We start from the raw sequence: 25,376 nt of genomic DNA on the forward strand, positions 1-25,376 counted from the left end.
GCTAAAAATAATCATGAATCATAGAAAATGACAACTAGTATCAGCCGTAACATTATAAACACAAAGTAGTGGAATAAACTGTAAATTACTCACACTCTCATAGTCATTTAAACATTTTCTGGTAATTATGGTCAGGGTTTTTCAAATTAAGTGCACCTAGGATTGAATTTGGATGAGGATGTTTCTTTTTACAGACAATAAACATTTTTGAATGGCCTGCCAGCATCCGGCAGGACAAAAATGTTCAAGTGCAGTACAATGTGTAGTTTGCTGTGAGGCATCAGCCAAAGACAGTTTGTGAAGGGCAACAGGGGCACTTCACTAGCAAAACAAAGCTGGTCGATTAAGAATATAAACTTGCATTAATCCCTCAAGTGTGAGGAGTCTTTGCAGAAATGGAGAGTTATGGAGAAATATTGAATTAAAATTTGTCGTCTGACTTATGGCATCTGAGCCTCACGTCTTGCATGGTCTATTAAATACAGCTCAGTGAAATGATGAAAATGAATAATGCAGCCTAAAGCCTGACAGAGAGGACATATGGCTCTTAAGTTAAAAATATGGTGCTCAAGTTAGAAAGTGGCATCATATACTTAGTGCAGTGCACACACACTTTAGATATCAAATCAATCAAATCAATTAAATTTGATCAACCAAGAGCCAGACTGAAAAATCACATGAATCTTAAATAACCAGACGCACGCAGGCTTCAGCTGTATTACGACTGAACTGCAGTTTCTGCTCCTATCAGAGAGATGTATCCACACTGTCAGTTCTCAAATTGAATGTCTACAGCTCCGAGCACCTCAGACAACCTCTTCTCCTGTGTTTTTGTTCATTTTTGCTCTGACTCAAATTTTTAGGTGATTTGGTGTTGCTGTGAAACAGTTTTGACTCAAGTGCAATCCTGAAATACAGCATTAACACTTTCCTCTATTGCAAAAATCACAAAGACATTTTTCATCAAAGCGCCAGAATAGCTTTTATGGCAGAATAGATTGTCCATGGCTTTCTTGGGCTATAGACCTGTGGCCTTCACTTTAACAATTTTCAAGATTTATTTATATAAAACAGGGTTTTTAGTCTTTTATAACATTATTACTGGAGTCTATATCAACTTTATGTTGAATGAAGTCATATTTTGTGTCTTCAACAATATGTGATTGAATGATCTAGAACCAGCTATATATTAAAGATTTATTGCATTTAAATCAATAATCTTTCAGCTTTTCATGAAATCAAATCCCATTTTTTATCCTGCTTATGGTTTGCATTTTTCTTTATATGCATTTCTATTGTGTGATTAGCTCGATATATTTTTTATTGGATACTATTTGTCATAGAATTCACTGGGTGATGAATTTTATCTCACTGGTATCAACCTAATAGTTGCTGCTCAGACCACATCAGAGCTATATTAAAGGGAGACTTCATCACTTCTGCTCATCAAAATGTGTTTTCAGGTCTTGGGGAGTCGTGTAAAGACTTTAGTGGCTCCAGAGGGAGCTGCATAAAATCTGATAAATGTCTGTTGGAGCTGAAGACTACAAGTTCTAAAATGAATAAAAATCCGGGGGTGTAAAGTAAGAATGAAGTCAGCTTGCCACACCTCTGCAGCCTCATCTTTGCTTAAAACTAGCATCTTAAAGCTGCCAGTGAAGCAATCATAACCAGTTAACTAGTGGCGATGAGCATGAAAGTGACTGTTGATGGCTCTTTTATATTTTTCATTAACCTTGTTGATTTTCAGACGTCTTCAGAATAATTATTTTACCATCTCAACAGCTCCTCTGTGCTATTATCGTTCATATTCTTCTGGAAAAGAAATCTGCGATATGCAATTGCACTGAGAGCCTGCACAAAGTCATATGCGGTATAAATGCAACATATGTATGCCAAGATTATCTTGCTAAGAATGCAATCTTTGCACTTCGTTTGTCTCGACTTCTCTCTTCAGTTCACGTTTTCATTCTCCCGTTTGTTCTGCTTTGCTGCAGATCTGGAACAGAGCTGTGGTTACCTTGGTCTCTCATTTCTGCTCTTACATGCCATCCTTTTATCTCATCCTCTCGTTTCTGACTCGGTCTCAGCAAAGCCTCAAAATGGCAAGTGCAATCAAAATATTTCCACTCCGTTATGGAACAGCGATGGCAGTGATCATCACATAAGCAGTTATAAAATTTACTCCCGGAATCCAAGTACGCTGTGGGAGAGATCCTCCTCTGTTTAGGTTTGTTTTTATGGGTTATGTGTGTGTGTGTGTGTGTGAATGCAGGCCTGCCTCTGTATTATTCTTGAGGGTAATGTAATATGTGACCTGGAGGAAATTGAGCTCTCTCCAGCAGACCTCCTGATGCCCCCTTTCCCCTTGTTTTAAAAAGCAAGGGGAAAAGCGAAAAAGCAACAAAACACTGCGCTACATCCGACTGCAGTGAGTCTCTAGACAGGCATTTTTCACACTAATGTATTGATCTAAGGATAACCTGCTTTCTCTAATATTCAATCTTTGAATTTAGAATTGCGCACAAAAGATATCACCGTGGAAAAAAAGCTCCCCTAAATCACTTCCTCCACTTGAGACATCTCTCTGGAAGCATTAGCTGCTCTTTGCCTTGCCACAGTCAGACAGTTCCTACACTAACATGGGGCCCTGGAGAATGAAGTGCAGCAGATTTTTAGAGTGCGTTGAACATGCGGGTGTGTTGGAAGCACAACGAGGGGTCAGCCACAGTGCAAGCTTTTTTGCATGCCAGTTGAGCGCGTACAAGGTCTTTGCCACTGAGGGTCATAGTGCTGGCTAGCTCTCCGGCAGTGTAGTAGTCAGGTGGTGGGTTCAAGAAAACACAGCATAAAACCTGCTCTGAAAGGAGCGCGGCCAAAGCTAGCTGAGGGTGGTTTGACAAAATCTCAGAGTGACTGTGGCACTGCAGGGTGGAAATACAAAGACAGCAAGAATGAGAGCTACATACTATGCTTCAAGTTGGGATTCGGCTTCCTTCTGGTACAAGAAATGCTTCACTTCACCATTCTCAACATCCTCAATCGTGTCTTTTTGAAAAGCTAATGTACTCTTAGAGAGTATTTTGTTTGACACACTGGAACATCTTATTTATATGACTGAAGATACAGTGTCATATGAGGCCTGATATGTGGTTCGGAGATTCATCTGAGGTTTGTTTGAACGTGTAAAAAAATAAAATTTAAATTGCATCTATGCAGAGTTTTGAAGTAATTATCTTGATGTAAACTCATTTTGGGGTACAATGAATGCAGCCTGGGAGATTTTTCATCTGATGTCTGTTATGAATACAGACACAAGAAAAACAGACAAATGTCAGTTTCTGAATTGTTATGCAGCAGCTGAGCCATGAGCAGTGTCCTACACATGTGGGGAACAGTATTTATGACCTTGTAGAAGGATTAAAGCGGACATTTTACAGTGCAGTTCAATGTAGAAAACGTAGGACTAAAGTAACTATTACTGTCATAATGGATTAATCTGTTGGTTGTTTTTAATCATTTAGTTTGCTTATTTTTTACTTAATAGGAAGACTGTCAAAAAAATGTGTGACAAAAAAAAATGCCATCACAGCTTTCCAGAATAAAAAGCCCAAATCTCGTTTTTTCTAACAAATAGTCCAAAGTACAAAAAGATCAGCAGAACATAAGAGAAAATCAGAAATTTTTGATGTTGTAAAAGCAGGAATTACTAAATGTTTTTCATTTTTGTGAATAATAATTTAATAATGAATAAAAATAAATAAAAATGACTTCAGCTAGATAATTCTCCTGCACATTAATTTTCCATCAGCCAACTAGCTGATTAATCGGCTAATCAATGTATGTTTAAATAAAACCTTTTTTTTCTCCACATCTTGATGCCTATTGGTTGGTACTAACTCAATGGCTGATCCTTCTATTTTGCTGAGTATTTCTCCATCACCTAGATGACTCTATATAGACATACTTGAAATCCTTTTTTGCTCATTATTCGAACGCATCTGTATATAGGAGCATGCTACATACTGTAACCACAACAATGTAACGACACACAATAACCTGTGTTTTCAATGAGGAACGTGAGGCATTGCAGCAAGGTAGGTGGCCTATAAATAGCAAAGATCCCAGGGGCATCCAGAAATCTTTGGCTAGCCTTGACACACACACAAACACATACACACATCTGTGATGTTAAAGCAAGTGCCCAAAAAATTATGCTTCGGGTCGCATAATCTTGGCATTTGTGCCTGTTAATAAATGCAAAGTTGGTTTTGCTTTTTAAATGTTTTTTTTGTGTGTGTGTGTGTGTTTGTTTTCATGACTTGCTACTGTGGCCATTGTGCCAATAAGTGTTAACCAAAATCTGCATTATGCATTCAACGTAGTGCATTATGGTATTGGGGACATGACTTGTAAATCATAAGTGCTGTCTGCATCATTTATGTCGCAGTAAATTGGATTTCTTGCTCCGAAGCACATACTTCATAACAACCCACAGTATAAAATCTACAATAGAGGTAATTGAAAATTTATCAGTGAGTTCTTTGAAGTGTTTTTTTTTCTTTATAGGCTTGTTTGATCACAGGCTGTGCCGTGCCTGTAAAAGCCTGGTCCAGAATGATATGGCTATAATAGCGCAGATGTAATTCATCACATTTTTAGCCCTTTTGCAACTGACAAAACTGCTGCTGTGAAAAAGACACTACAAATCCATCGGTTCTCTTTTTATAGGACATAAAAGTGAGTCTTAGGATGGAAATTTCAAAGTGAGATATAAAAGGGAGCAATGACTCTGGTGTCAGCGCTTTGAAGGAGCCAGTTTAAGCAGCGTAGCCAAATTGATGTAGATTGTTGAGGATAGGTCAACACTATAATCCCTCCAGTGAATGCAAATTATATTCTATCTAATGAAATGTAGAGACGGATGCCAAGATGAAATTTATATGAAGTTGAAAAAAGTGTTGCTGTAAATCCTGCTGTTAGTCTTCTATTTTAAGTTTTGCTCACTCTAACTGCACACATGTATGTGCATATGCATGTTGTGATGAGATATAATTACAGTATACTGCAGCAATCACCTCTGCCTGAAAACAAGCCGAGTGTATTACAATACTCAAACAAGAATCTCAGAGAGAAGGATAAAGAGATTTGCAATGATGATTCATCACGCCGTTGACGTGCGTTTGTAATATAACAAACACTACTCCACTGATGCTGGAGAATCTTGAGCAGCAACATGAGGAAAGGGCAACCACTACTGATACTGATAGGCAGATAAAGGGGTTTAATGATGCACAGGGGCTGCAGCACATCCTTAGCTGCAGAACGATCAAAGCAACAAAAAGGATTGAAGGTCTGAAATGCCAACTCTAGCGATGCTAAGATGTCAGCCAGCAACAATGTGCTACCTGATATCGAATTCTTATTATTCCTGACCCTTGACGCTATCAGAGAAAAGTGATGGCTCAGTGATGCAGCAAACAGCAAGTGCAGAATCTTGGAGGGAAATGTCTTACCATGGCCCCCTCTGGTAAGAAAAGGCATCCTGTTGATAGCAATAGGAACAGTACCATGCTTATTGTGGAAGTGGTGGACATGGTGCGTGGTACTAAGACTTGAAGACACACGTGCTGTTCCAGTCTGGATGGGGAGTACAGTAAGTAAGGCCAACCAAAAGGCTAGTCTCGAGCAGTAACTTAGGCCCATGCCTAGGCTAAACTGTGACCAGCTGCTCCGCTGTCCAAGCACAGAGGTGGTTGCAAAAAGTCTACCCATGTATATTAGATCCACATGGGTCCAGGACAGACAACTTGGCCAAGCTTTGGCCTCTGACAGTTCAACTCGAAGACAACAGGGCATCTCACTGACAACCTGGGTGTGTTTCTTTCATAATCCCTCAGTTTGGTTTAGGGAATTTCACTAGATGATGGAAAAATATCCTTTGAAACTGTGAGGGGAAAACATGGATTTCAAAAAAGCAGTCAAAATCCACTTGCTCTTGTGAAAAAAAAAACAAAACTGAAGAGCAACCAAATTATGCACTCTTGGTTAACATACTGCCATAGCAAGATGTCTACTGCACAGAAAAGCCAGTTTTAAAACCTCATTGAAAACCATCCCGAGGCACATTCTTCCAAAAGTGAGCCAGGTGTATCCAAAACGCAGAGGAGATACACATCCAAATAAAGAATGGAGACGAATCCGGCTGTAATTTCAAGCAGGCGCGTTGCTCAACCATGATATTTAGGCATGGAAAGTGGCAGGACAGAGATTCGTGTGATAAGAATTCTGATAAGAGTCTCCATCGCCCACAGGTAGAGCTTGAGGGCAGCTGAGCCTGCCCACTAAGAAGAGTGCCCCTCCACCGCAGCACAAGACGTAACACGCTTCCGTGGGAAACTGGATCATTTCATTAAGCAAAAAAAATCAAAGGAAGATTAAAAAAAAAAAAAAAAAATGTGTGCAAGTAGAGATGCAGCGATGAAGGGTGATGCAGGAGCCAGTGCTTTTGTTCCCTTTTAGCCAGGGAATGGGAAGAGAACAGAGATAGGGAGGGAGGAGGATGAGGAGGAGGAGGGGGAGAAAGAGAGAGAAAGAGAGAGAGGGGGAGAGAGAGGGAGCAGTATCTGCAGCAGCGCGGTACAGGAGAAAATCCAGAAAATAAATAAATAATTTCTCAGCAGCTCTCCATTCAGTCTCTCACAGGCGCAGCAAATCCGAACCTCTGGTGTGGCAGAGATCTAGCAGAATGCAGCCGTAGCAACCGAGTGTTTCTATTTCAAATGAAACTGTATGATCCTTCCCTCACGCTCCACCTGCTCAGTCTCATGCAGTAACGACTAGTGCTGCATTCCCCCTCTCTGCTGCTCCTTTTTCCTTTATCCTCTCCCGTTACCTTGTCCGGATCTGCCGTACCGTCTCTGACGGAGGACGGTTAAGGTGACAGCTGCATGCGTCTGCCTCGGGAGGAGGGCAGGTGATTCTCCTCAGATCTGATGCCCCTGGATGGCTGAGACTGAGATGTAGCCTTGGACTGCTGCAGCAAAAATTATGCTAATTAAAAAGCACCGTCGTATCGTAATGAATCCGGGATGAGCAGAATTCCAGGAGAGCCCTGGATCCCAGCAAGAATAACCTTGGAGCTCGGAGTTGTGCTCTTATGAATGCAAGAGAAAGGAGCTCTTCTGAAGGCATACTGTAGTCAGAGGCTCTGATCCAGTGAGGCACAGCATGCGCCTCTATGTGTGTTTGTGTGCGTGTGCGCGTCTGAGAAGGAGAGTCTGTGAGCAAATGAGTGAGGTGGAGGAGGGGGGGAGAAAGGGTGGGTGAGCGATAGCAGGAGGGAGGGAGGGAGGGAGGGAGACACAGGAAGAGACGGAGAAAGAGAAAACAGGCAGCCACGGCGCAAACACACAGTGAAATAGTGAGGCAAGTAAATGGGTTGTGTGAATAAATACATGCTACAGATTCACAGCGCACTGGCTTGCAGGTCCTGGCAGGAACACGTAGGAATCATACTGCAGAGGAGGAGCCTGATTTAGGTGAGTTGTCAGAGCTGTTACAGAATGAACACAAGGGTATTGGTATGGACGTGCTTCTAACATACAGACTTGAGAGCTACAATAGGCATGAATGACAGGAACACAAATACCTGTCGGAATGATAGAATACAGCCCTCTGCTTTATAGGCTGAGGAAGGTATAGCTCCAGTATGTAATCTGTTTTGTCGAAATCAGGAACTTGCATCAGAATTTAATCTCAAACCCCTCTTTTCCCAGCACTGCACTGCCATACCTTTGCTGTTTTTATACTCCAAATCAATTTGCTCTAATCCCTCTGCCTGATGTGTTCACCTCATATCTGTATACAAGTCACCCCTCTGTCAGAGAGCTCAGCAGCTCTCTGCTCTCATGCTGCTTAACCATGCAGAACTTATTCTGAGCTACGACTGATCTGAGTTCAGAGGTATTCTGGCAGTTTCTGAGCCGCTCAGGTTTGGGGTGGGGAAATGTGATGACAAGATGAATTGGAATATATTGACACTTGAGAGGATGAACACATTATCAGAAGGGGAGAGAGACAAAGTAGGGAGGGATGGGAGGTGGCAGGGATGGAGCCAAAATGGGGAGAAACAGGGAGGAGAAGATTGCAGGAGGGGGGAGAGAGAGAAGCAAAGGGAGACTGCAGCTATATCAGCTAAATCGCGGTCGATAGAGATATCAGCTGGGATTGCCTAGTCGGTTGAAAGGACACGCATGGAAACAGGAGGACAGAGGCAAGCCATGCAGCACCACCTCTCATAGTGACAAGAAGTCGACGCAGGCCATTACTCAAGCAGGGAGGGAGGGTTGGGCGTGAGGGGGAGCGAGGCTGATTGAACAAAAAGAACACAGGAGGGATGAGCGCATAACACTCTGGAATGGCAAGTGCCCTAACAGCATCGGCTGGTATTATGAACATAAATAAACTGAAAGAAGCTGTGGATACCATTTTTTTTCCCACATCTGTCCAATCTGACTCACAGGGAGCTTTAAATCCTTTCTGTGCGTCCTCTCCTATATGTTTCTCCATAAATCTTAATGCTAGGAAGTGCACGCCAGCTTAATCAAACAGACAATAGTGGTGATGTTAGAGGGTCTGCCTGGCTATAACTTGCAGACACATTTACAGTAATTACTATTTGATGTGGAAACAGACTGTCAAGCACAGAGAATAATCCTCGGAAGATGCCAGTGGAAAAAGTCAATTTTATTTGTACTGTCAAAGCTTCGGCCATTTTCTGTCTAACGGCTAACATAAGGCCAGTCCTGACTAGTGATCTAAGCTTGGAAATTTCTCCTACTCGCGGACAGTCCAAATAAAACCAGTACTCCATTTCCAGTAACCGTGAGGTCTGCGTGAGAGAAGTTGAAGTGGGATGATTTATAGCTGGTGACTTGGACTTGTCAGGCTCTCCATATGAGCATCTTTCTAGGCAGTGATGATATCTTGGCGAGAGCTGTCGACAATGAAAGGCTTGCATTAATCAGTTTACGTGCTCCAGGGTTGCTCAACACCATGAAAGCCATGCTATCTGGACAACAACAAGGAGACGGCTGCTTGACTGTAACCTTGTGTTGTCCTTGGGTATTTAATAAGTTGGACATGCCATGCAGCTCTGCCCGTTAACACACAGCCACATACACGTCAAAGTGTATCCATTAAATACCTGTTTGGGTTTTTAAGTGAACCTTTCAACATATGTTCTGTATCTGCAATTTGAGACCAATAAGTCTTTCATTTGCATTTTCAGATTTTTCTCCAGGCTATTTTAAACCTTTTTTTTCCACTTACAGAGTGTTTGGCAGATTTTGTTCAATTTACATAATCACATTATTTTTGTGCATATGGAATACATACATGTGCTCCAAACGCACGGTGTTTGAAATTTCCTTACAGAAAAAAAGCACAAGTCAAGAGGTTTATCTCAAACTTGCGGATGACTTGATGTGAGAAGACGTGTACAGCGTTCTAAAGACTTAAGAAACCTAAATGTGCATGTTTGTTCTCAGGAGGATTTGCGGGAGACAATTTTTCACAGACATCTAGTCTTGCCCCAGGGGGTAAAGTAGCAGGATTAATCATAGCACTTTCAGATTAATTACTCATAATGCGAGCGTCCTCTGAAAGGCATGGCCTGCAGTTGTGATGTTTGGTTGATTTCATTAGGCTCAAAGCGACAACACCTAAAATAAGCCTGGCTTAGACAGTGCAAGGAAAGGAGAAGAGAGTGAAAAATATGATGGCGCTGCCACGCAATGGTTCCCCCAACAGATACAAGTGTATAAAATGTACATTACATTTTTTTTTTATTGTGTTTTGTGTAAAACTGACAACTATTGGATATTTTAGGAGTGCGGTTATGAAAGTGAGAGACTGCAATGCTTAAGTGGATAATTTATAGTAGTTCCGCAAAAGAAAGGGTTCAGTTGTCTCAGGAAGGATGCAGAGTTTACCCACAAAGCGGTTTCTGCTCAAAATTCACACCTTGATTAGACATGATTTTCCACTTCTTTTTTTTTTCAGCGACTTTGGTTTCTTGGCAGACAGCATGCACTCTCATTTAAAAAGACACTTCATGTGACAGTAGGTTGCATATTCCTGGCTGCACATGGCGCTGGCAAAAATAGATTACATTTGCTTGTTTAGCTGAGCTTACTAGCCTCAGCATGTCGCCTGGAAAGGAAAAGAAGCTGAAGTGATGGCGGAGAAATGCCTCCATCAAGAGGAAAAACGCAACAGTCTCTTGAATTTGAACAAGCATGCTTACCAAACCCTTTTTTTTTTGTTGCTTGGCTGAGGTGTAGTCAGCTAATCACCGACTTTTTATGATGAGTCTGAAAAGCATCAGCGAGTTTGTTGGCTCCGGACGAGGTTCTGTCTCTGATATTGGTTTGGGATGATGTACATGTCTTAGATATAAACATTAAAGAAAACATCAGCAGAAATGTCTATGAATGTGGCTTGTGCTGTCCAACTATCCAGTCTCTTCAGAAATGATGATATCTCGTAGATGGACTATAAATTATCAAGTTTTGCAAGCTCTAATTCTCTCCTGATTATTTATACACTAAGTTACACATTTAGCTGTGACCCTAATGAGGATTAGGCAGTGTATGGATAATGGAACAATGGATGGATTACACATTCAGGTGTCTGAATCTAATTACAAACTGCTCCAACTGGACATACTGTCGATTACCTGTTGATTTTTTTTAATGCAAACTAGCCTCTCCATTCAGAATGTTTTTTTTTTTTTAAATTTGGCTAAAAAAAAACATGCAGAGGTCTTGCCTTTTTCAGTCTCTCTAGTGTCCTACTTACACAATGTTACTTCATGCATTAATGATTGCCTTCATTAATGATGATATGCGACATTTTCAGACCAAAGATTTTAGATATCAGTGGGTCAGACATCACTAGCTGTGCTCTTGTCTCATCTTAATAAAGTAGCTACAGAGAGTCACAAAAAATTGCCCCTACGACGTCAGATATTAATTTTGTACCAAAAGCCATTTGACTTCTACTCAGGCCATTATTGTGAACATGAAATCACTTTTGATTGCCGCGCCTGATTAAATGAAAGTTAAACAAAATTAAATGTCAAACTAAGCATGCACTATATGCAGCAAAAACAGTCGCTTTGCATAAAATGTGCTCTTTATAAGAAAATACTGCTTAAGCTTCAGTCATGATGTGGAGGATGTTGAAAAGTATATGGTTTACTGGATGAGCCAGTGTGCTTTCATTTTAATGGACTGTCACTAAAGCCCACGCTGGTCTGCAATTATAAAACTTACCCCTTGTTTTTCCTTTTTAGTGTTTTAGCAAATACCAGAAACTATCATGTTATCCAAGCATAGAATTAGAACTAAAAGCAGATCGTCTGTTTATATTATGTTGGCTTGAGCCTTCTTATTCATGCTCTTAAATACAGTATGTTGTGAATTATCTTTTAAATAATTACAAGAAGCTGCACTCAGCATCTCGACATTGATTATGGACTTGATCTGAAGCTTTTCCGTGCATCACAATGTCTGCTATATTCAAAGAAATGCCTTTCAGCTGTACTCTCAAATAAAAACTGGCCTTTGCAGCTATGACCCCAAAGCTTTGTAATAGTTTATCATTATGGCTGACTGGCTGAATAGACGTTTTGCATTCTGGTATAAAAAAAATGCTCTATTATACCTTGGCTTTTTATTATTACATCTGCTGAGGTTTCCTTTATTTATCTATTTTATTTGTGGGCGGAATAGCTCTAAAGCTACTGAAAGGATTTCAGTGAAATATGGTGGAAGGTGTGGGCAAGACAACATATTAGATTCTTGTTCACATGACAGTGTAAATGTAAACACTGTGAAGGTAATTTCCAGAGAACAACCAACGGATGTTTGCGCCCAACGATGTGAATTAAAGGCGATCCAATTCATTGCAAGTCTTAAATTCAACAGATCTGTACATGACTTTGCCTGTATTTTGAATAGCTCATTAGATTGAGAGACAGAACATATGTGAGAACTGTTGTTATTATTCCCATCAGCACAGCATTGGGTCTCTTGGGGATACAGGCAGAAACATTGAGACATTGTCTCGTGAGCCGTACAGGTAAATCTTGAGGGTTACATCTTAACCAGCCTGTGTATATAGAAAAAAAAGGGTCAAACAAGGCCACAGAAGAATGTAGCAGCAGTGTCAGAAAAGACTCCCTGCCTGTTATATAGTGAACCTGACTCTATTTTCGGACAATTTTTCGGGTCAATTATCAACTTAAAAAACACTTTACACTGAAATCTGATATCAGTCACATTAAAACCAAACAATGCAAACAGCTAAACAATATGCAAAAAAAGGTAAATTGAACATTAAGGCTTGTGATGTGAACGCAGCTTTCATTGCTCCTACGGCTTTAACATTTTGGGCTGCATCTAAAATCACTGCTTCAGTCTCTCTCTGTGAGGGGATTGTTTACTCTGAGGTAAACAATCCCCTCACATTTTGCAACACCACTGGCCGCTGTAGTGTTGCACAATTAAGTTAATTTAACATGATTCAGAGCAGAAAGCACTGTCAGGCCACGAACAACAAAAAATTCACACTGAGAATCCTGAGAGTCGAATAAAACCATGGAGGGTAAATGAAGCACGATAGGTAGTAAAAAGGGAGTGAGTCTGAACATCGTGCCACGACGTGTCTCAACATTCATTTCACTTCACTTTAGCTCAGCATATAACATTAACTAGCACCATATTCCATGTGAACAGATACTAAATAAGTGAGGAGCCAAGCTGAGTGAAATGCACTTGGTTTGATGCTGTGTTTATGTGGTGTAAGAACAGGAAAAGCACCCAAACTTATGGAGCTCTGACGTATTCAAAGTGGTTACTGTACTGCAAAGCTTGCAGTCAGACCACGTAGATAGCGTAAAGTAGCTCCATCTGTTGTGTTATATATTCCTGGTATTTTGATTTGTTGTTGATTTTTTAGCCAAATTGACTGTTTTAGTTTAATATTTTAATTTGCTTTAACTATCAGTAGTGTATAGGCATCCAAAGAGCTCAATAATAAATTAAAAATTACCTTTAAAATAGTCATGCAGATTAATTTTGCAAAATATATGAATAAACAATTTAATAAATAACTGAAGAAATCATTATTTTTAAATGCTATTTAAAAATTAGTGACTTTTTTTTTTCAAAATGCCCCTTGTGTGTCATAATGGCATTTTGTCCAATGACATGTTTATTTCATAATGACTCTGTGATTTCACGTCACGTTTTATAAAGACACTTTTTAGCTTTTGTCATTAGTGTTTTCTTCCCTTTTTCTGAGCTGCCAAGTCCAGCAAATGCAACCAAAGTTCGCCAGTTTACTCCTTAGAAAGAGTAACAACAAATACAGCATATTACCAGATGCTGCTCTGCATAAACATATAGTAGCAGAGTCACAGTAACTATAGACCCATTTACATTCTGAGCTTTAAAGGTGGAGTACGTGACTCTAATCCTGTATCATCTCTGTAAAATTCAGTGAATATCTGCTCACAGTCCGCTAGCTGTCTGTTCTGTTTGTACACTGAGAAACATCTGGTGTTCACACACAGCTTTGGCTCTGTCAAAGGAAAACAGAGACAGTGGCTCGGACTGATCCACACACAACACTATCCCACTGTGTCCGGTGCAGGTTCAAGCTTGTGCTTTGAGGGGGAGGATTGGGGGGAAGGGGCAGTGGGAGAGAGAAGGTTGATAAATGTGGCACTTTGATATAATATGGTAACTCAGATTCCACATTAAAGGTTTTTGCTACCTGTCTAGCTGGTTAATGATCTAAACTTGCTTTATTACTTAGTTCCAGAGTGAAGGGATAGCAGACCTTTTTGGAAATGCAGACTCCCAAATTTGGGAGGAACATTTGCAACTGGAATAGCAGCATTCTTGCTGACACCAGTTCTGGTGGATACGCAACAGGAACTGTACCTGACTATATTATGACAAAACAGATCACTGAATAAAAAAAGATTGACAGTTGAATGCAGGCAAAAGCTTTGCCTGTTGTCCAATCTGCAAGGTGTATTTAAAAAAATGAACGTTTTATGAAGGTGGCTCTGCTTCTTTACATTTTTGTTCTTTTATGGTATATTTATTGATATGTGGTGACATACAAGGGACCTGTGCTCTGCTGTGCAATAAAAAAAAAAACTTATTTTTCTCTTTAGTCAAAATGGGAGAACCAAAAAACATATTTCAACTCCGGGACCTTCCAATAAGAATGATATCATATCACAACAATATGGACATCAGAGCAGTTGAACCAGTAAAGGCTTGGTGAGGTAAGACTGGTCTCCCTCAGGATGATGGCGGATGTTGTATGGCTGCTCATCTTGGGAGGTGGTCTGTTCACCTGACAGACAAATCCTCACATCTCTGAAAAAATGTCTGTGTACCTCTTTATAGTAGTAGCTTCTAATTGGTTGATTCAGACATTTTTGACACTGTTGGTTCAAATGGGAGCAAACAGGATAAATTTGTAAGTAGCTGCTGAGCTTGCTAGATTAAGAAAGGCAGAAGGTAAGTGACTGACTTAAGAGTGTGAGTGTCAACAACACCACAGTTTTTGTTAATCTCTGTTATCATAGAAAGAATTTTAAAAAACAAAAAACAAAATACTATATAATTTCTATACTTCACACAGTTAATTAGTATACTGTATATGTTGGGGTTCCATTTGCATCTTTTCTGCCAAAATGTTAACATGTTTGCAGTTCTTTCCACCAGGTAGGAGATTTCATTGGTATCTGCAGTCCACACAAATACTTTTCAATGGTGACTCATGAAAAAAACGCTGTTTGTCTGTGCTGTGCAGCTGCTGTGAGACAACGATCATGGGATCAAGTCAATGGTCAGCTCTCCCCCAAGGTGTTGTGAAGGGGGGGAGACAAAGGTTTGTTAAACCACTAATAAAACACACCTCCAGTCTGTGTGTGTCTCTCTCCATGGTGCTGAAACTTTTGAAAGCCTGTTTTCTTGGTCGAGGAATGGAGCTCCAGTACTAAATCTGTTAATCAAATCGGAAATCTAGCAAGAAAATGCACCGCATCGTATCACAAAAACATAACTTGATATTAGGATATTTAAGAATTTAGTTTCTTCTAAACAAATAATGAACAATAACACTTTTTCTCTGTTGCCCTGAGAACAAAAACATTTCCTCCTCACTAGAGGTCCGTGCTGCAGCTGCAGAAGTCACACAAGCTCAAATGAAAACAAAATGAAAATAATATCATTGCTACTTCATCTTTAATTGAATAACAATTTAATCTGTCCTTGATGCTTTATGATGAAGGTTTTTTCAGAAAGTAAGAGTTATGCCAACACGTCACCACAGAGGAAAAGTGAACAATGAATCTCTCGAACAAAGATTGGCCAGCAGCCATCCTCCCAAACCCCTTCGATGCAGGTGTGATGCAAATCAATCATTCTAACATCAATGACGTATTTCTAGGATTGGGTACATATTCAGTCTGTCCTGTTCACTTGCTGATTGTATTAGTTTGGCTACTAACTTAGAGTGAGGAGGGATTTTAGAGGGATGATTCTGATTCAAGGTGAACAAACTCCTCAATCATTTGGGTGTTGAATATTACACATCATAGACATGCTTTTGTATAATTTTAAAGCGCAAAATACAAAAGCTAAACATCCGTAACAGCATCATAAAAAGATAAATCCACACAATATCCTTTCCAAGATGTCTGGCATCTATTGAGGTTTTATATTCTACTTAAAGTGATAGCCCACAGCAAAGTAAAATCACACGTGTGCCTTTTGCAAGCTGTAAGGATGTGAGCCATCATGGTGCAAAGTGACTGTTATTGCAATGGGCACAGATCAGCATACTATAATATTCTTACATGAGCTGCATGAAATATACATGAAAGTTATTTAGGAATCAAACATAATAGCATCCCCATTCTTTTTGTTATTAATAAGGTGATTTCAATGGTGATTCCTGCAGCCAGACGCCTAACAATGGATTTAAAAATGGGTGAAAATGCAATAATAAATATTGCTCAAACTGTGTTTTTTTTTTTGTTTTTTTTGATGAGGCTGTGTGAAAAACCTTCTACAAAGTTGTTTCTTCTAATCTTTATTAACCTAATCTTGGTACAGTGTCTACTAAGCTAATTGTGCAGTATTATATCACTACCAAAATAACAATGGTGTTCATTGTGTATTGAAGACATCCTGTACTGAGACCCAAACCCAGTGAGAAATGAATACATACTGTATGTAGGTATGTCATGAATATATCATTATCTGCATTACAATTGCATCTGAGGAAAAATGTAAGAGGGACCACCGCTTACTTCACGATAGAAAGGAAGCTTAGCAGATCTTTTTATTATTCATTGAACATAGAGGAAAGTGAGTGAACAATCTATCAAAATGAATTGGGAGCAAAGGAAGGAAAAAAAGGTAAAGGTTTTCTTTTGCTGAGCCTGCAGACTCCGGTGCTTTGTTGTACAATGACCGGAGCGTGAGCCAGGAATAGAGAGGAGGTGACAAAGAGAAGGGGTAGATAGAGAGAAATAAAGTGGCAGATAATGGAGAGTTTGTTTGTGTGTGAGAGAGATACAGAGACATAGATCACTGGTCCAAGGTCCATACAGTATATCAGATGTACAGCTTGGTTTCTGTGAAAATTTGGTCCAGCTCACATACGGTTTTACTGAGTTGTATATTAACTCTGGCTTGTATTCACACAGACATAGTTAGCAGGTTTTCAAGTCACAGATAAGAGGGAGAACACTAATTCATACTTAATGCTGCAATACATACATATTGTAATATAACAGATAAGCACAACCTGACAGGATACAAAATTGCTACTGTCCCATTAACAGGGATGTACAAGTTGTTTTTTTTTTTTGTCATTTTCAAATTACAAACAAACACTTGATAATACTCTTACTCTGTTTGACACATGCATTCAATGTGGACGCATTGAGTTGATTATAAATTGTGCTATATACAATGTACAACAGACGTGAGAACACCTCTGTGCAGTATCATTTCAATGCCAATTGATTCAAATGTATAACTTCTCACTGATTGCATTATTTTTACGAGTTGGCAATTAAAATATTTTATCTTATGAAATATTGAATATAAATACTTCAGAAAGACGATTGAAAATACAGAACTCAAAGTAGAAACTGTCTGTCAGAGGAACTGAAAATTCTGAGCATGGGATTTCACAAAGATAGAAAAGACTTCAGGAAGGTTGATGCAACCAACTAAAAATCTAGTCTAAATACATCCACAGTGATCAGTAATAGCATTCAGGATGTACAGAATGAGCTATAGTACCACCAATCAGAACAGCAGTGATAATCTTAAAAAGAAAAGCACTCAGAGAGCGCAATAGTCCACCAAGGCTGCTCATTCTTTGTATCGTTTCCGACAGAGGAAATCTTTAATAAAAAATGACCTTGCACTGAGCACAGGCATGTGTTATGCATGTGTATGTTATGTATGGATACTGAATCACGTCACCTCAATATGTAGCAGGCGGAGGGAATTGATGGGACTTGGAAACAGCCCCATAAATTAATCAATTGTTCCTTGTATCACTTCCAATGGATAAGTCCCAGTGGATTTGTAGTAGGATCACAATCATGTGATCGTCAGCAGGCAGCTGACGTACTGTTCACTTGTAGTCATAGTAACAGTGATGCCATGCTGCTGTCTCGCAATGATACTGAAATCCTTAACAAATCTGTGGATCCCGACTATAAGTCGCATCACTGCCAAACTCTAATGAGGTGGTCCTTGTGTCATTTCTGACCTTCTCTGAAAATTTCATCCACATCCGTTACTCCATTTTTGAGTAATGATGTGCACAGACAGACGGATTCCCAGATGAACAAACGTACGCCGATTGTCACAAAATTCCTCTGTGTTCTTTAGTAGAGGAATAAAGCTGCTACTACTTGCACAATCTATCTCTAAAATCAGACTGGGAAGGGCTTCAGACTTGGCACAGAGGTTAGCAGTAGAATTTAAAATTTCTGTGATGTTCACATGGCGTGAAGGACAGTGCATAATCTTAGACTCTATGAACAACTTCAAAGAGAAACACCTTTGCAAGCTTTTAAGAGAAAAACTGCAAGATGAAAAGAAGATTGATGAATGTTGAGAACACATTCTTTAGTCAGGCCAAGGCAAATTTGACTCAAATGGGGTCTGGCATGTTTGGTGTGAACTTGGAACGCATAGTCATGACAGTGAAGCACAGAGGTGGAAGTGTGGCAATATGGGGCTGTATGACTGCAAAGGTGTTGGGAGATGACATGTACAAATAACCTGATGAATGTCTGTGGATATGCCAAGATACTGGCTAACAAGATGACTTCCAGACTGCAGAAACTTGACAGAAGAGCAATATTCCTACATGATTACAATCTAAAACACATTGCCAAACTCACACAAGACCTTCCACTGGAAGAAAAAGTGAAAACTATGACCTGCCCAAGTAAATCAATTGAGTTGAATCCAATATAACGCCCCAGAGGTGTTCTACTGAATTCACAAAGTATTGGAAAAATAAAATATTTGAATCTCAGTACTGACTTCTGTTACACTGAGTTCCTTCTGTGGGGCTTATATTTTTTAATTTTACAAAACAGCAAACACCCTACTGTTCTATGCAGAAGTGATGCAATTATTGTAAGCTGTTACAAGTTTCACTCATTTCATTGTTTGGTCTTACACAGGGGTTTACTCAATGCTGTTGTATATCATAAATAAACTAGCCATGCTTTGGATTTCCTGAAAGATATGTTAATAGAATTACTTTAACTGTAAGTAGAGATTAAAGGATTGCTTTAATTCATTTGTAAGTACGTACAGCACATGGTCTACAAACACAATATACTTACAAACATAAACTGTAGACCTTTTAAGGAATCTCACTGAAGACTGTTGCTACCTTGTTAGTCAAGGTGATGCCACAAAACTGGACATGCATGTCAGAAATTACATGAGTTAGTTACAATGGCTCTGATTATTACTGCAGTGGAGAGCACTGCAGCCGTCTGAGTGCCTTGTTACACCCCGTTTATATAAACTAATCTGCTGAATGTCAATTTTATATGGATCGTGAGTTTTAATAGGTTACAGAAGTGGGCTGGGGAAGGTGAAGGATTTGTACACTGGCTTTTATCAGGCCAGAGAGGCAGCTCCAGCAGCTGAAGACAGCAGCCAGACTGCTTTGGCTGAAGGGAAAAGTCGACAGTTGCGACCTCAAGTATGGAAATCCATCTTATGTTGAAGTATATCAAGAGTGATGTATAGTCTGCTGTTGCTAGGCGCAGCGCCTCTGTATCGACTCCATGTGAGGCTGTTCTTTTAGCTAGTAGACTAGGTGAGTCAATATTTACAGTGATAATTCAGGCTGACACACCAGGAAAAGCATACGTCTTACTAAATGCACCATCATAATATTGTGTGAAATTATACCGACATGTTTCCTTTTATATGTAACTTTGGTGCTTTAACTTGACTGCATGAACATGGAGAAAAAGGACTAATATGACAGGGATATTGCCACATACAGTAGCTACAAAGGTAGACTATAATTGGATGAATGTCCATGAACCCCCTTGTGTAGCTCTTGTGCTCTTTATGTTAGATCATTGTTAATCCTTGTTTATTATGCAGTTTTGTGTACGTTGACCTCTTCCGGATAATATTGAATCATATTTCAGTTTCAGTGCATCTGTAAGCTGAGCACATAAGACAATAAAGATCTGTAAATCCTTTCATGTTGCTTTAAAAGCATAGCAAAGTCGAATTCCAGACCTGTACCTTAGCTCACCGATTGTGCTAAATTGCATCTAATCTTATATGATTCATCCCTGAACCAGTGCTGACCTACAATCTGATCTTCAGAAAAATGATGACGCGAGTTCAAGCCGCTGCCGCTTAGTTCGACAACATGTGATGCGGTGGATCCTCAACTCAAAGTGAAGACACAGGCTTCCCAAAGTGTCGATGAAAACCACAATGGTACAGCATGCACTCCCTCTTCCTAAATTCTTCATTACAGTGGGTTATAATTTTATTGAGCAGCAGAGTGGGAGCACGACTTTGTGAGGGGAACAGTGAGTGAATGATGTATAAGTGAGTGTGTCACTGTGTCTGTGAGTGTTAGAGAGAGTGACAGAAAGACAGAAATGAAGCCAGATAGAGGCAGACTCTGTATCAGAAGGCCTCTGTGTGTGTGTCTAGCCTTTATGATGTAAACTGAATGTAACCTTTCTCCTCTCACAAAGCCCCTGCAGTAGGGGCTAGGAAGCCCCGGCCTCTCCTCCCCCCCGGGGGAGCCGGCATAGACTAGCATTCATCTGAGGCTCAGCTAGTGCGTGGTCTGAGTGTCAAGTTAAACCCACCACGTTCCCATGGAGAGAAGGGCACAGAGGGACAGTCAGAGCAGGGTGGGGACTGACCACTTGGTAATCAAGTCTTGCATAATGTGAGTCCCGAAAATGGATAGTGCCTTAGAGACACTGTGCTGAACATCATCCTGGAAATGGGAGAGCGAGCAGAGGCACTAGCTGCCAGTGTGAGACAATTTATATTTTATCTTGTATCTCTACACACCCACTGCACTCGTTGTGTGCACAAGTACCGAGCCTCTTGGTGAGCATCTGACCCCACTTTTACACCATTTATTGCCATAATTATTTGTGCTCTTGGTTACTTCACCTGCAGGCATATTGTGATTGCTGTTACTTTTTGAGAAATCATTCTTGTAATAAATAGCCTTTATATGATTATTATTTCAAAATATCCCCTTAAACAAATTGCCTGTTATTATAAAAAATAAACTCTCCTCTCTAATGCAAATGGATCCTCTATGGATATGACACTCGGTTTCTAGCTGTAGCTGCAGCCTGCTGCCCAGCTCTTATCTTGTTATTATGGAGTCTGAAAGTGCCTATGGCTGTTTAAATCGGTCATCACACCAAGGCTTTCTCAGACTGATATACAGCCTTCCCGATAGCACTTTTAAGGGAATCTTTCAGTTTTATTGTTCGCTTATAATACTGCAACAGAGGCTTTTCTCTCATTCTATCTCTGACACACAAAATGAGATGAAGCTGTTTTAGGATATGTTTGTCTGTGCCTTTCCCCAAACTGTTTTTGTTAAAGAAAAAAATGGAGTTTAGTTTCCAATGTGATAACTGTATATTCTTTATGATTTTTGCCCAACCATACCATTATACACTAATGCATGGAAAGAAATACAGAGAGATATATTCACAGATGAATAGATAGCTACTGCAAACATTACGATCAACGCTGAAAACAGCACATTCTCACCAGAACACAAAATTGTAACTATGTCATTATTAATTCACATAATCTCAACTAGGAAACAGTGAAAATTGCTTTCCAACCAAAAGCACATATTTTCTGGGGCATCTCTGAGACGTTAGTCTAAATTGCCAAGCCTTGTTATGAACTTGCTGTTGCTTGCAGTTTTTTAAAAACATAAATTACAAATTGAATTTTTAGGATGGCAAGCGTCTTCACTTTATTATGTGGATTGCTCTTTAGTTGTTGCACTCCTGTCGCCTCAATGAACTTGACATTTTTTCTTTTTAATTTAATACAGTTATTTAGAAAGTTACACCAATATTATAATACTCTCAGGAAAGAAGGCGAGTGTCAAATATAATTTCATATTATGATTTAATTATGATCATTGTTTTCACTCCCATAATTACAGAACACCACTCGCTGCTACCCATTTCAAGCACAGCATTGGTGGTTTAATATGTTTTAATCCACTCTGAGTAAGGGAACAGCAGCCTGTGTTTAAATGCACAAGCGCTACCAGGTAATTGGCAAAGCTCTATCATAAAAATAAGTCTTTTCTGCTTGAAGGAGCCGTCGAGGATGTTGACAATAAGTCGAGCTCCACAACAGAATAGTGTCAGCTACTTTTAACAAAGCAGGCATTTATTACAGTGTGTAAAGATGATACTCAAATCACAGGCACAAAATAAGCTTTTAATGACTGTTTTCACTCAATATGTGTCAGTTTCATGGCAATAAAGCACCTGCTTGGTAGAACTGAATTCTCCACAGTGAGGAATTTTAGTATTATTGAATAAATCTAATGTGAGGCAAATGAGACAAGGCTGAAGATTGATTTACCTGAACAATCAAGTGTATCTGATTTATGGGCTATACGGATGAAATTGGATTATCCCAAAGACTGCCAATGTTGACTATGCATTTACCAGACTGTGAGAGACTTAAAGTCTATAACAATATCAAAAATCATTTTTACTTTTTGATTATTTAGGGTAGGAATAAATGCTAGTAGAGTATAAAACACACAACCACTAATACTGACCTGCATCTGAAAATGTGTAGACACTTTAACTCAGCCATAACATGATTTGTAGAAATCTGAGGAATTATTGTTATTTGATGAATAAAATCAAGAGAAATGCTGACATATTGAAACTTCAAATGGAGTTGTTCTATCAATTTCCATACACAGACAGCTTAGATATACCATAAACAAATCTGAAAAAGTTAATATCGTGTGGATACAAATATACTGACAAAACCTTTCTTAATTCATTAAAGGTATGAAAGTACAACTCACATAACCAGAACAGCCACCCTGACGTTGTGGAGCTCAAACAATAGCTGCTGGACTGCATCCTATAACTCCCAATCTCAGACAGCATAACTGTAGTGTGAACTCCTTGGTGGACAGGGTGAGTGAAGTGTGTTTTATAGCGGTTTGGATATTTCTCCTAACTCTGTTAGTCAGTGTGACATTGGCAGAAGATTGAACTCCCTCTCCAGCAGTCAGTGTTTGCAGGGTGAGTCATAAGAGACCATGACTAATCATGAAATAACCTGTCGCATATCTGAGTGAAACTGGCAGTGTGGCTTGTATTTTCCAATCTGTTAAACATAGCTTAGCACAGCCTGTGTCTGTTTGCATTCTAATGAGCTATCAGCTTGCATTAAATTATCCTGATCCGTGACACTTTACCCAAAGGTTGCGAGAGGTCAGGGAAGCAATGTCTCGACGCTTTAAATAATGAGCAGGTTTATTTGTGAAGAAAGAATTACTGATTGCTGATGATGTAAATTCTCGAGGCTAATGAGAGCATTAAGGCACTGGGTACTTAAACTGCAAACAGTCTGAGTACGCAGTGCATTAAGTGCACTTCAGTGTTCATCCTAAAAATAACAACATGCGAAGGCTGCAGCCACGCTAGCTGCTGTGCGAGTCTGTAATGCTCATTTGAATAGAAACCAGGCTATTAGATGAAGTACGAGAGCAAAGTGCTAGACAAATAGACATTTTGACCTTATGATGGCGCTAGATGAAAAGTCAGGAAATCACCAAAGTTCACAACGAACGTGAATCTCATGGCAATCCATGCAGTTGTTGTCAAGATATTTCAGTCTGGGCCAAAGCACTGAGTCAAACCACTCTAATGGCTAAAAAACGCTTGCACTACATTGTCTTTTCCCTGAAAAATAGAAAGAGGAAATTACGTTATTTGTTATTAGTTTTTAAAAAAAAAAAATCTACCAAGGTAAAAGTTGTTGATCTATTAATGTGATAATGTATAATTTTTAGAGTAATTATCAGTATATGCAAGGATGGAAATCTCTGCTGATAAGATCCATTTGCTCATGTGTTGCTGATTCACCTAATCTGACCAGTTTTTTTAGGAGTATTTAAAATATATTTTGAGAGTTTCACTATCAGAAGAGGGAAGTTTTAAAAATTGACTTTTTCAACAGACTAACTGACTAAACAACAGCTAAGCAAATATTAGTCTTGGATACTCAGGCAATTCGGTAGAACAGAATGATCTAACTGCACCTCACTATCATTCTGCTATAGGGGGATACAGTTCTGCCATGTTTGTATTTCTTCAACCAATCACAGTTGTTCAGGATGGAGCTAAGTGAAGGATGCGGCTTTGGTGTTACTCAAAATAGTGATGAGTGGAATTGTTTTAGTGGAACATTTGCATGCAGGGAGACGAGCACTGTAACTAAAATGGATAATATACCAAAAAACTAGCAGGGCTTCCTCAATGCACGACCAAATGCTTGGCAAAACTTGAAATTTTCCGTGTGGCACATTGCTGTGCCAGAGACTGTTGTTGTTTCCCGTAGCAAAGAAAACTGTAACACGCAGATAGTGGCCAATGGCAGGCTTCTACCTGCATCCTACATCCTGTGAGTCAGACTAAACAAATACAAAACCAAATTCGCCATAGCTGGTTTGCCTTCTGGCTCATGAAAATAAATATGCTCTAAGTGATAACTCTGGGCATTTTTTTGTTTACAAATGTGATTTGAAATGTACAGCAAAACTGTGCTTACACTATGCAAAAGCCATTTTATCTTTATATACCCCTGAATCAAATGAATCACTGTTATGTGAAAGGGTTACTATGGATCCCGCTGTGAATCAACACCTCTTTTAGCAGCTTTATGCAGCTATCACTTTCTTTTAGCAGATCAGCAGAGCATCAAAAATAACTGCACACATCTTTAACCCCAAGGACAAAAAAATAAATATAACATTCACTGAACAGCACACTTAATGAGACTAAAGATGCTGGAATAGCTTGGATAATTTGCAGCCACTTTAAAGTGTGGTTAAAAATGTGATATAACTGATACCCAGTGCGAACCCAGTGTATAGTGTAGAATATTAAGTGTACAAATATGGTGGTAAAGCACATTAAAGTGTGTTAATGTGACATGCAGCATGTGTCTGAATACTGTATTTACCAAGACGAATGCTAAGATGTACATACAAGTGAAAACAAGCATTCTCAGCTGAACAGAAATCCCTACAGTCTTAGGTTCCCAATGAGAACACCTGCAGCAGTCGAGTGAAGCACAGACAACACTGAGGTTAGAAGAGACTGCAATCAGACAATGGTGTTCAGAGCAAGACTGAGCTTGGCAGCAATTTGTATTATTGCATTTTGGTAATACTTGGTGATGTAACAGGCTCTATTTGCATCTCTGTAACAGTTTCACACAGGTTTCGGGAAAAAAAAAATCATGTAATTTCTCAGTCCTGATGTTTTGTGCTGTGACACTGTGTTATGTTAATGGAGCTAAAAGTAGAAACTGAAACACGGTGTCTTTGGCATCCCATTGAGTCTGTTAGTAGCAGTGTTTCAAATCTAATCACAAGTGCTTTGACATGCTGATGAGAGAAAGCTAATAAATACACAGAGAGAGAAGACGGTTCAGTTGGCAATG

General features: G+C 39.5%; 1 protein-coding gene across 8 annotated transcripts in view; it reads right to left on the reverse strand.

The window, feature by feature from the left end:
• nrxn2a (neurexin 2a) overlaps positions 1-25,376 on the reverse strand; it is a 126,503-nt gene that overhangs the window by 24,043 nt on the left and 77,084 nt on the right. Inside the window, exon 1 of one of the 8 annotated variants that reach the window (XM_023268012.3) lies at positions 5,517-7,267. The exons of the other annotated variants lie outside the window; for them this stretch is intronic. Within the exon in view, the coding sequence (XP_023123780.1) occupies positions 5,517-5,859 (343 nt within the window). The 5' untranslated portion in view covers positions 5,860-7,267. Of the gene's footprint in view, positions 1-5,516; positions 7,268-25,376 lie in introns of those variants that run through there. 8 annotated transcript variants of the gene reach the window in all.

The sequence above is a fragment of the Amphiprion ocellaris genome, chromosome 14, assembly GCF_022539595.1.
Source record: "Amphiprion ocellaris isolate individual 3 ecotype Okinawa chromosome 14, ASM2253959v1, whole genome shotgun sequence".
NCBI classification, from domain to species: domain Eukaryota; kingdom Metazoa; phylum Chordata; class Actinopteri; family Pomacentridae; genus Amphiprion; species Amphiprion ocellaris.